Consider the following 11,074-nt stretch of genomic DNA (forward strand, 5'->3'; position numbering starts at 1 on the left):
GCCTCGGCTCACGTCACGCAGCCCCGGGTCACGTTGGGGGGCTGTGTCAGCGCAGCTGTGTGACCCAGCCCCACCTGGGTCCTGGGCGGGCGTGGGGCACCACCTCTGAGCCCCGCGTGGCTCGGGCTCAGCAGCTCTGTCCCCCGCTTCTCCCGGGACCGGCCTGGTCTCCCGAGGAGCGGGCCCGCCCGTGGAGCGGGGCCCGGGAGGGGGGCAGGAGGCCTGCGGGCACCGTGGAGGCCCCGCCAGCGTTAGTACCTCACTTTGCTGACCTCGGCTCCTCCAAGAGAAGCCCAGGAACGTAGCGTTCCTGCCAGCACCCCGGCAGTTGTGTCTGAGGCCCCCTCGGTGGGCATCCGTGTGGCTCAGGATAAGCATGCCGGTGTCCTGGCCTCCACGAGGACATCTCCCGGGCCCAGGGGAGGCCTCTGTCCCGCGAGGGGAGTCTCCTGAGCTGTTCAAGCAGAATGGCGCCCCCCACCCCAGACCTCACCGGACCAGGGCTTAGGGACTTCTGGGAGAGCTGGGGAGGCGGCTGCTCCCCCAGACCCCGGCCTGCCTCTCCCGTGGCCCCAGAGTGGACGGCTGGGCCTTCAGGGATCCGCCTCTCCAGCCCTTATTCCCTCCAGCCGCCCTCCTGTGTGGGCTTGGACCCAGGCCCTGGGCAGGGCTGGGAGACAGACCCCAGGCCCGCCTCTCTCCTCCAAGGAGGAGGGTCTCCTGGTGCCCACCCCCAAATGCACACCAACAAATCCAACCAAGGGGAAGAGCTCAGACTTGTCGTCACCCCTATTCCAAGCACTGCAAGCTGGGCCAAGACCTGGCCGCCTCTGTGTGCGTCGCCCTTCTCTTGCGCGTCTGCGGTCACTGCCCTTCTCTGAAGTAGGGAGGCTCCTGCCAGGCCCGGCCAGAGAGTTGGCGGAGGGTCTGCGCTGGTTGATGGCCTGTGGAGACCCCTGAGTGTGGGTAATCAGACCTGGGGCACAGAGTGCGTGGAGCCCAGGACTTACCCTGGCTCTCTGCGGTTACTCTCTTAATCCCAAGAAGCCTCGGGGCATGCTTGCGAAAATAGGTGTGAGGTTAAGACAGAGTCTCAGAATTATCACTGGGGCTTGTATATGTGTAGGCCGTGCTCTGCAACTTGGTAGGTGTAGGATTTAAACAGCTACATAGGTAAGCTATTTAAATCAAGTTAAGAATCCAATTCTTCGGTCCCACTAACTTTGTTTCAAGATCTGTGGCCAGTGGCCGCCACACTAGACAGTCAGAAATAGTACCGTGTGGTCTAAGGGTGGCGCTGGAGGAGGGGGCGGTTGTCTCCGAGAGGCTGCGTCCAGGGCAAGGCTACCCACCAAGCCTGTCCCCCCAGACCCCTCGGCTGTGCTCAAGGGAGAAAGCCCCAGAGGCCTGGACCCGGCTGCCCCCCGGCCCCTCACCTCCCTGGAGCCCCGGGCCCTTAGGCAGCTGGCCAGGGGAGCAGCCGTTTGCCGAGGTTGCACCGGAGTCCCAGGACGTGGCTGTGTCCCGGGCTCCTGCCTACTGCCCCGTGTCTTCCCCCAGGTCGTACGGAGACCTGCGCTGCACCCCGTACTGCTTCATCGACTCCACGCCCTGCCGCTACTTCACCTGAGGGCCCCCGGGAGGAGGCAGCGGCCCCCTCAGCGCCGGTAGCAGCTTTTCCGCCCTCGGCAGACTGACTGACCTCACCCCATTCTGGTCCAGTGTCCACCACCTTCGTGCCACAGAAACAAGGACAAACTCTTGCTGCTAAGACAAGCTTGTAACGCGGTCCGACTGGAGGAACCGAGGACTCCCGCGCCCTGTCTTCGCCCCGGGCCTCCACCCCGCGCCCAGCGCGACCCTGCGGCCCAATGTAGATACACGTCCCCAGGGCGCTTTGCCTTCCCGATGTCGCAGACTTGGTTCCGCACTGTTAGGCGAACACGGACTGTTTGCTCCCTTCCGCGGGGGGCGTCCGGGGAGCAGCCTCTCCGCCGCTCTGACCTCTGGAAACGCAGGCAACTCCCCGGCCGCTGGCGGGGGTCTCCCGGGGCCTGGGAACCACCGGGTGGGGAGACGGGCCTGTTCTCTGGAGGGGGCCCCAGATCTTGGCCCGCCGAGAGATCTCCCCCGAGCTGGCCACGGCCTCAAGCGGAGGCGGTTCCCCAGGCAAGCGCCCCAAATGTGAATAAGTACTGGGTCGGCGGCCCACCCGCGTTCTGCAGCAGCGCGGATGAGCGCAGCGCATCGGCCTTCTCGACGTTTCCGAAGGGGCGGCTCTCAGAGCTTCCGTCCCGGGCGCCGTCCTGACCTCCCCTGGCTCTGCGCGCGCGCGGCCTCCATCCTGTGAACGTCCCCGTGTCCATCCCTCCTTCAGGGATGCTGGCGCATCCCTGGTGCGCCAGCAGCCACGCCGTCGGGCTTTCCCGTCCGGGCCGCGCCACCGACTTCGAGCTCTGGGCCCCGCCGGTGTCTGTCTGTCCCGGCGCCGCTCCGGGAGCCCTGGGACCTCCCTCCCGGTCTGCGGGGCGCGTGCCTTTGTCCTCGTGCGCGCGCGCCTGAGCCCCGTTTCTACAGGATCGCTAGTCCTGCGCGTCCCTGCGCTGCCTTCCACCGTCGTTTCCCCTGAGTGGGGCTTAGCTGTTGTTAGGAGACACGACTTCCCCACGGCAGACCTCATGGACCTGTTTGCTCCCAGATGGATGGATCCTCCCGCCGGTGTGTACAGACTGTTCAGCCTGCCTTCCTGGGCGCTTGGCGTTGTGCTGCTGGCCTGTCGTGGGCGGGCTGGACCCGGGGGTGGTGTCCCTGGAGGTGGACGCGTTGGTCAGTCTGGGTCCTTCTGCCTCAATTGCAAGTCCTGGGCTGATTGATAGTCCATGGCCCATGTCTGTCCCCATGTGAAGCCACCGCCTTCATCCCGGCATCTTCGGATGTGAAACCAAGAAATAAAAGGCGGTGTACTTCCCAGCTGTGGCTCTCTCTTCCCTGGGGGTTTGGGCTGCTGTCCTAGAACTCCTGGATTGAATGAGGGCTCTGAAATCAAGTCTGCTTCCCAGACTCCACAGAGGGTTCTAGAATGAGAAGCAGTTCTGCTCCACCGCCCCCCCCCCCGGCCCCCCCCCCCCCCCCCCCCCCCCCGCCCGCCAGGGACAACCGATGTCCAAGAAAGGAAACTCATGTCTAAGGTCACCATGCCCAACCCAGCCCAGTCTTGCTCAGCCAGCCCTGCCCCCAGCCTGGTTTTACCATCTCCGGTAGGAAAGAACGCAGGTCCAATACTGCCCTCGGAGCTGGCCAGGGCGGGCCACATCCTGGCTCCCAGTCCTCGGAGGGCACTGTTCTGGCTTTCCTCTGGCTGTGAGCCTACCAAGGCCACGGTGACACTTGCACACCCCACGCTGCAGGTACCAGGACAGCCCGCTCCCCACCTGAGTGGTCCTGAGCCCCTTTCCAGGGCCGCATGGCCCTCTCTCCACGCCTGTCCTCCTGAGTGTGGCTCGCACACACCTGTCAGTGTGGGATGGGGTTGGGGGGGGTGGCCAGGGACAGGCTGTCTGCAGGGGTCGTCGATAGAGCTGGGACAGGCAGGCTCGGTCTCCACGTGGGCACACATCCTGGGGTGAGACTGGCCGGGGTGAGACTGGCCGGGGCGGGGCTGGTGACTGCTCTCCTTGTGGGGCCGTGGGAGACTGTGAGGAATCTAACAGTTCTAGGTCTTTATGAAGTGGTATTCGTCGGGTAAGCAGAACCTACTTAACCTGTAAGTTTGTGTCTGATCTTCATGTAGGTACTCCTTTTGTGTGGGAGCCCCCATCTACGCTCCAGATCCGGGACTGCACAGTATGGGGGGGAGGGGCCTGCCTCCAGCTCTGATGTTTCTAGGGAGAGTTCTGAAAGGCTCAGGAGAGGATTCAAGGTCACAGGTGTTAAGACCATCCGTAGAGTCGTCCTATCCCTTCAGGGCTCTGAAATGGGAAGATGAAAGCTCAGGGAAGGTGGGCCCTGGGCCCCCATGAATGCCAGCTCCGCGGTGTTAGGGGACCGCTTCCCCCAGGGGCAGGGGGCCCCCGGCCGCCGCAGGAACACCCCCCGGGATCGTCTGCTGCTCGTGCAAGGAGCTGAACTGGGGCAGCAGGGCTGGGAGGGCGCTGAGCTGGGAGACCCCTGTGCCTGATTCACGCCTGGTCCATCACTTTCCACAGCCTCGGTTTCCTTCCCCGAGAGACGTGAGACAGAGGCTGACTTTCCCCTCCAGCTCCACCTGCTTATTTCTGGGGGTGGACTCTGCCCTCGGGTGTTTCAGGGCCAGTTCTCAGATGGGTGATGGATTTTAGCTACTCTCAGCTGTCAGGCGGAGGTGGTTGAGAATGGCAGGGCCTTCAGAATACGATCGCCAAAGGAGGCTGGGTCAGTCCAGATGCTTTTGCTGGCAAGTAGCAGAAAATCCAACTTTGATATAAACCGTAGGGTAGAATTTATTGGCTCAGATCACCGATGCAAGTTCTGGGAGTGGATTGGAGATCAGGCAAGGTTCAATTAAGGCTCCTGCTCCAACTCTTTGCTTGATCTATCCTCTCAGCTCTTTGTACCTCTCCTGTCCATGCGAGCCTTAGGGTGGCCACAAGCTGACCGCTCCAGCTTCAGGCTGACATCTGCACCTTGCAATGTCCACAGGAAGACAGAACGTCTATTCCAGTGGCTCTCAAGAACTTTTATTTTTTTCCCCCAGGAGTCCCCGGAAAAATCTTGCCTTGAGTCTTGTTGACCTGAGTCTTGTTGACACGCCCATTCTTGAACCAATTCCTATTATCAGAAAAAAAAGCTGCCTGCTGATCAGATCATAGTTGGGTTCCTGAATGCAGGATGGCAAAGGTTTTAAGATTACCCTTAGCCCACACCCTGGGAATTCTCCAGAAGCACACAGGCTGTGTGGGGAGGGGGTGGCTGCTGGACTGGGTATGGGGGAGCAGGAATGGAGCCACTGGGGGCTGAGGACACAGGTCCATTACAGGGGCCATCTCTCCAGATTTGCTTTTCCTTTCAGCAGGAATGGGTGCTGAGCCACTTGGGGTGAACACTTGGCGGCACTCCCCTCCAGAAGGCTCTGGCTTGGTTCTGATGGGTCTACTTGGAAAGGTTGGCTCTCTGAGGGTGAGACCGGTCATGAAAGATGTGGTGTAGCTCGTGAAAAAACCCAGAGGACTTAGATGCACAAATCTGGATTTGAACCCTGGCTGTCACCAACGCACTCTTTAACTATCCTAATTTGCCTAACGTCTCTGAGTCTCTGCTTTCTCATCTGGAAATTGTTGTTTTGTTGCTAAGTCGTGTCCAGCTCTCTGTGGCCCCACGGGACTGTAGCCTGCCAGGCTCTTCTGCCTATGGGATTTCCCAGGGAAAAACCCTGGAGTGACTTCCATCTCCTTCTCCAGGCGACCACCCTGACTCAGGTATTGAACCTGCATCTACTGAATTGCAAACAGATTCTTTATCACTGAGCCACCTGGGAAGCCCACGTACTGGGAATAATCGTACCTTATTCAGCGTTGTGCTGCATTTCAGAGATAACATGCTTATACTTTTGGACTTCTAGAAACTGTTATGAACTTGTTGAATTTCTTCTGTTATTATTGTTTAGTGACTTAGGCTGAATCAATCCTCTCTTTGGGGACCCAAGTTATTCTTGCCTCTTTGATGCTGGTTATGAGCTCATTTTTGACAGCAGTCTGGACTACAGCCTGTGCTGCAAAGCATTGAAAGAGCATGCATGCATGTTAGTCGCTCAGTCATGCCCGACTCTTTGCGGCCCCACGGACTGCAGCCCACCAGGCTCCTCTGTCCATGAGATTTTCCAGGCAAGGATACGGGAGTGGGTTGCCATTTCCTTCTCCAGGGGATCTTCAGTGGTTCTCAAATTCTGCTGCACACAGCTTACCCAATAAACATCCCAGGGAGGGACCGGTAGAGCAACAAGGTTTACTCACTTGTTGTAGAAGATCAAACACCCCAGGAACAATGGGGCCTCTCATCAAATCAGGAAAAACAAGATAATGAGAGGATGGGGGAGGGGGTAGATAAACAGAATGTAAATGAAGCCGGCTTGGACAGTGCAAAGCAAAGGCATCGACATCGAGCCTGGACTGTCAGGTAGGCCTGGGTCCTGATTCGAATGGTGGAAAACTATAAAGTTACGAAAAACTCGGCATGTTGTTCCTGAAAACCTCTCTTAGAAGTGCTGCATCTAGGGTGGAAATTGAAACTGCTTCTCTGCTGAAGGGGTGCACACAGCTCAGGTCTTCCAGGCAAGAATGGGACATTCCTTTTTTTTAATTCATTTTAAAATTAATTTATTCTAATTGGAGAATAATTCCTTTGCAATATTGTGATGGTTTTTGCCATATGTCAGCAAGAGTCAGCCGCAGGTATGTGTCCCCCCATCCTGAACCCCCCTCCCATCTCCCTCCCCACCCCATCCCTCTGGGTTGTCCCAGAGCACTGGCTTTGCATGTCCTGCTTCATGCATCAAACTTGCCCTGGTCATCTATTTCACATATGGTAATGTACATGTTTTAATGCTATTCTCTCGAATCATCCCACACTCACCTTCTCCCACTGAGTCCAAAAGTCTATTCTTTACATCTGTGTCTCCTTTGCTGCCTTACATGTAGGATCATCAGTACCATCTTTCTAAATTCCGTATATATGCGTTAATAGACAGTACTGGTCCTTCTCTTTCTGCCTTACTTCACTCTGTATAATAAGCTTCCTGACTTACTGACAGGCTTACAGACTGCAAAGTTTTGACAGTCCATGATTTTAGTCTCAAAGTTCCGCGGTGATTTCTGCGCAGGTGGCAGGAGTGACAAGGCGAGGCTGGGGATGTCACTGGAAAGAAGGCCAGAGGCGAGAAAGGCGTGATGATGACCCTTCAGAGCTGCAGTGACCTGGGGACAGATTGCTTCCTGCTAACTCTGCAGTTACCTGTGGTTGGGCCTGCTGTCTGCGAACGGGGCACGGGGCTGACTTGCGCTTTCCCAGTCTGAACTGGCTTACTCTTTCACCAGTAATGGAGGCCAATCTCTGTTCAGCTGACCCCCAAGGATCCACCCCTGGCTGGGATTCCCTAGGCCAGTCCAGGCGCTCCCATCATCACTAAGGAAGTGTGGGGGTGGGGTTTGGCCCCAGGACTCCTGTGTCTACTTTGCAAAGTTGTTGGAGTAACATATTGGTAAGCAGTCTCTGCAGGAAACTTGGTAGCGAGGACAGAAGAGCCAGGGCTTGGGAAGCGGGCAGGATGAAACTTCTGAGCGTCTTGGGGCAGACACACCTGTCATCCATCACTGAGAGCCGTGTACAGGGCACCCATGGGCCAAACTGCTTAACTCTCCACACTCCGTTACAATTAACGAGCCAACCCCCATGACTGCTTTACTTGGGTTGTCCACCCCAGCCCTCCCCTAGAGCGGAGGGAACCGATTTAAACTTTCAAGGAAACTCAGATCTTCCCTCTGTGGGATAACAATTAGTGCCCAGCTCGAGGACCTTGGCGACTCACCAAGGAGACTTACAGCAGCCCAGTTACCACCATGGACACAGAGGCTCCAGGGTGTGGGCTGGTCCCCCACCGCCATCTCCTGGTGGCGGGGGCTGTGGCGGGGGCGCACTATACATCACGCAGGAGTGAGGAGTTGGGCTTTCCTGGTGGCTCAGGCAGCAAAGAATCTCCCTGCAATGTGCAAGACCTGGGTTCGATCTCTGGGTTGGGAAGATCTCCTGGAGGAGGGAGGACATGGCAACCCACTCCAGTATTCTTGCCTGGAGGATCCCATGGACAGAGGAGCCTGGCAGGCTACAGTCCACGGGGTCGCAGAGTCAGACAAGACTGAGCGATTAAGCACACATACATACCTGTCACTTCATCCAACACCCAACCCCTCCAAGAAACAGAGGAAAAGGATGCACACTGCCTTTATAAGAGGGGCTTTCTCTCTGGGGGGCTCACCTGAGTTCCTTTCGGCCCCAGGCAGCTGACTTTTAGACAAGCCTCTAAGAAACAACCTTACCAAACCAGCCATTTCCCCTGCCTCTCTTCCCCGCCTGGCCCAGTCCCCTCACAGAAAGGGAAAGGAGCCCACACCACCATGAAATTCTGCCCCTGGTCAATTCAAGGGCCATGATGAATTTCATCTTCAGTGTTCCAACCTGTAAACAGTACATACCACCCTCCACGGGCGCCCCAGCCCTAGTCACCTTCATCCAACACCTAGAGGGGAAGTTCCCGGCGGTCATCGTGGTCACGGGTCATCACCGAGGCTCACCAAGGGAGCTATGTCCTGGGGCGGTGGTTCTCAAGATTTAGGGTTCGTCAGAATGAGCTGAAGGGCTGGTCATTCTGACCCAGCAGGTCTGGGGTGTGAGAACTCGGGCCTCTAACAAAGTCCCAGGGGGTGCTGATGCTGCTGGACGGGGGACCTAGGAGCCTGCCCTGGGTAGATGTCTCACCTGAGAACCACCACAGAAGTTCAGGTCAGTTCAGTTAAGTCGCTCAGTTGTGTTCGACTCTGCGACCCCATGGACTATAGCACGCCAGGCCTCCCTGTCCATCACCAACTCCTGGAGTTTACTCAGACTCATGTCCATTGAGTCAGTGATGCCATCCAACCATCTCATCCTCTGTCGTCCCCTTCTCCTCCTGCCTTCAATCTTTCCCAGCATCAGGGTCTTTTCCAATGAGTCAGCTCTTCCCATGAAGTGGCCAAAGTATTGGAGTTTCAGCTTCAACATCCGTCCTTCCAATGAACACCTAGGACTGATCTGCTTTAGGATGGACTGGTTGGATCTCCTTGCAGTCCAAGGGACTCTCAAGAGTCTTCTCCAACACCACAGTTCAAAAGCATCAACTTTTCAGCTCTCAGCTTTCTTTATAGTCCAACTCTCACATCCATACATGACCACTGGAAAAACCATAGCCTTGACCTTCGTTGGTAATGTCTCTGCTTTTTAATATGCTGTCTGCTGCTGCTGCTAAGTCGCTTCAGCTGTGTCCGATTCTGTGCGACCCCATAGATGGCAACCCACCAGGCTCCTCTGTCCCTGGGATTCTCCAGACAAGAATACTGGAGTGGGCTGCCATTTCCTTCTCCATAATATGCTGTCTAGGTTGGTGATAACTTTCCTTCCAAGGAGTAAGCATCTTTTAATTTCATGGCTGCCGTCACTATCTGCAGTGATTCTGGAGCCCAAAGCAGACAAGGCCACAAACACAGGGAAGACAGCTGGGGACCCCCGAGTGGGTGGCTCTTTCATTCATTGAAGGGGGATGCGTCTGTGCCCCTTCCTCTTGAATCTCGGTGAGCCTTTGACGGCTCTGACCGATAGAACACTGTGGCGGAGTGCCTTCGGGGCCAGGTCATGAGAGACCACACAGATTCTCAAAACACGCGTCCTAGGGGAAGCAGCCAGCATTAAGACGACACACTTCCTGAGCCTGCCTTGCTAGAGAGGCCAGGTATGGCCCCAAAGAAGCCTGCTTCCAGCCAACCCCGCCACGGGCCAGACACGGGAGAGAAGCCGGACCTGTCCATCTGCCGACTGACATCAGTTGAAGCAACAGGAAGCAGAATTGCCCAGCCCAGCTCTGTCCTAATTCTTAACTAAAAGATTCCATCACATGAAACGGTGACCTTTTTAAGCCACAAACTTTTGGGTCAATTTGTTACTTAGCAATGGGTAACCAGCGTGATGCTCTGGGTTGCAAAGGGTAGGTTAGCAAACCGCACGCAGTGAATGGACGGGGCCCTGAGGGAGCCTGCGGCCTGCACTTGGCGCCCTCTGCAGGGATCAATTTAGATCTGTCAGCTCCTCCGGCCTCTCCTCCACCCATCCGGCCAGGAGAAAAGCCAGAGCCCCGAGTGGCCTTGGTGATCCTGTGGCCCAAGGTTCCCAGCCCAGCTGGAGACACACAGCCCACGGAGGGAGGAGAACGACGGCAGTAACTGCCCGATAACTGCCACTGCTCCCGGGACCCGGTGAAGTTCGCCTTTCCTCCTGTGGGCTGCTTTAACGTCTGTACCCATCGTGCCCTCGATCCTGAACTCGGCCTGGTGACCTCCTTTGCCCAATGAGGTGTCAGCAGTCGTGACGTCCAGCACCCCTGCCCCTGCCGTGGCCACGTGCCCAGGCCCGGCCGCTGGACGACGGGACATGGAGCTGACCTGAGCGGCCTGCGCTGCGTGGGCTGAGGTCACCCCAGATCGGCCAAACCTGTCAGACCCCAGGCACAGGAAGGAGTCAAAACCAGAACCGTCCAGCCAGATCCGGTCTAAACTGCAAAATAAACACTCACTATCTTAAGCATCCGGCTTTGGGATGGTTTGTCACTACTGCTGTAACAGGAACAGTTCACTGAGGATCAGACTCCCTTAGGTGACGGCCCCGCACCGCTGCTCCCGGAGTCCGGGCTCGTCTCCCGTGTCTACCTGAAGGCGTGGGGGACACCTGCAGGGTAAGCGGCCGAGGATTCCCAGCCTTGTTCCCTGAGTGTGTAACTGTATTCAGCCCAAATCTACCGAGCACCCAACAGATTGAAGACACCAGCGAATTGAAAAGGAACATGGTCACTTCCAGCCTAGGAGTTGTCAGGGGCATCAAGACCCCCAGACAGGTGCGGGTGCTGCTGCAGCCCAGCTGAGGGACGCAAGGAGGCAGTGGGATCACGTCCAGACCGTGTCGACTGGGGGTCAGGGGCGTACGTAGGCCCTCTGTGTAGCGTAGTGGTCCAGGTGAGCTAAAATGACTAGGAGACACATCTAGGGAATCAGTTTAACGCCTCCAGGGTTCTCAGACCCAGTACGGCCTCAGACGCCATGCGGCTTGCTACAGCCATCCTTCAGTTCTGATCTTCATGCATTTTAAAACGGAAGTGTAAATCCTAATGATGAGAATCAACAAATGAAAAAGGGAATCAATTTAAATAATTAGTCTTAAGCACAAATGATTCTTAAAAGAACTCTATATTTTTCATTGACTCCTAGATCAATTTCTAGTAAAAAAAGAAAACACGAGACATGTA

General features: G+C 56.8%; 1 protein-coding gene across 2 annotated transcripts in view; it reads left to right on the forward strand.

Annotated features, from left to right (window-relative positions):
• Positions 1–2,970, forward strand: part of COLQ (collagen like tail subunit of asymmetric acetylcholinesterase) — a 65,390-nt gene extending 62,420 nt beyond the window's left edge. For both annotated transcript variants that reach the window (XM_043875097.1, XM_043875096.1), the window contains exon 17: positions 1,561–2,970. In XM_043875097.1, coding sequence (XP_043731032.1) covers positions 1,561–1,630 — 70 coding nt within the window. In that variant the 3' untranslated portion in view covers positions 1,631–2,970. The remainder of the gene's footprint in view (positions 1–1,560) is intronic.
• Positions 2,971–11,074: the final 8,104 nt, after the last annotated feature.

Source organism: Cervus elaphus, chromosome 19 (genome assembly GCF_910594005.1).
Source record: "Cervus elaphus chromosome 19, mCerEla1.1, whole genome shotgun sequence".
Classification (NCBI taxonomy): Eukaryota; Metazoa; Chordata; class Mammalia; order Artiodactyla; family Cervidae; genus Cervus; species Cervus elaphus.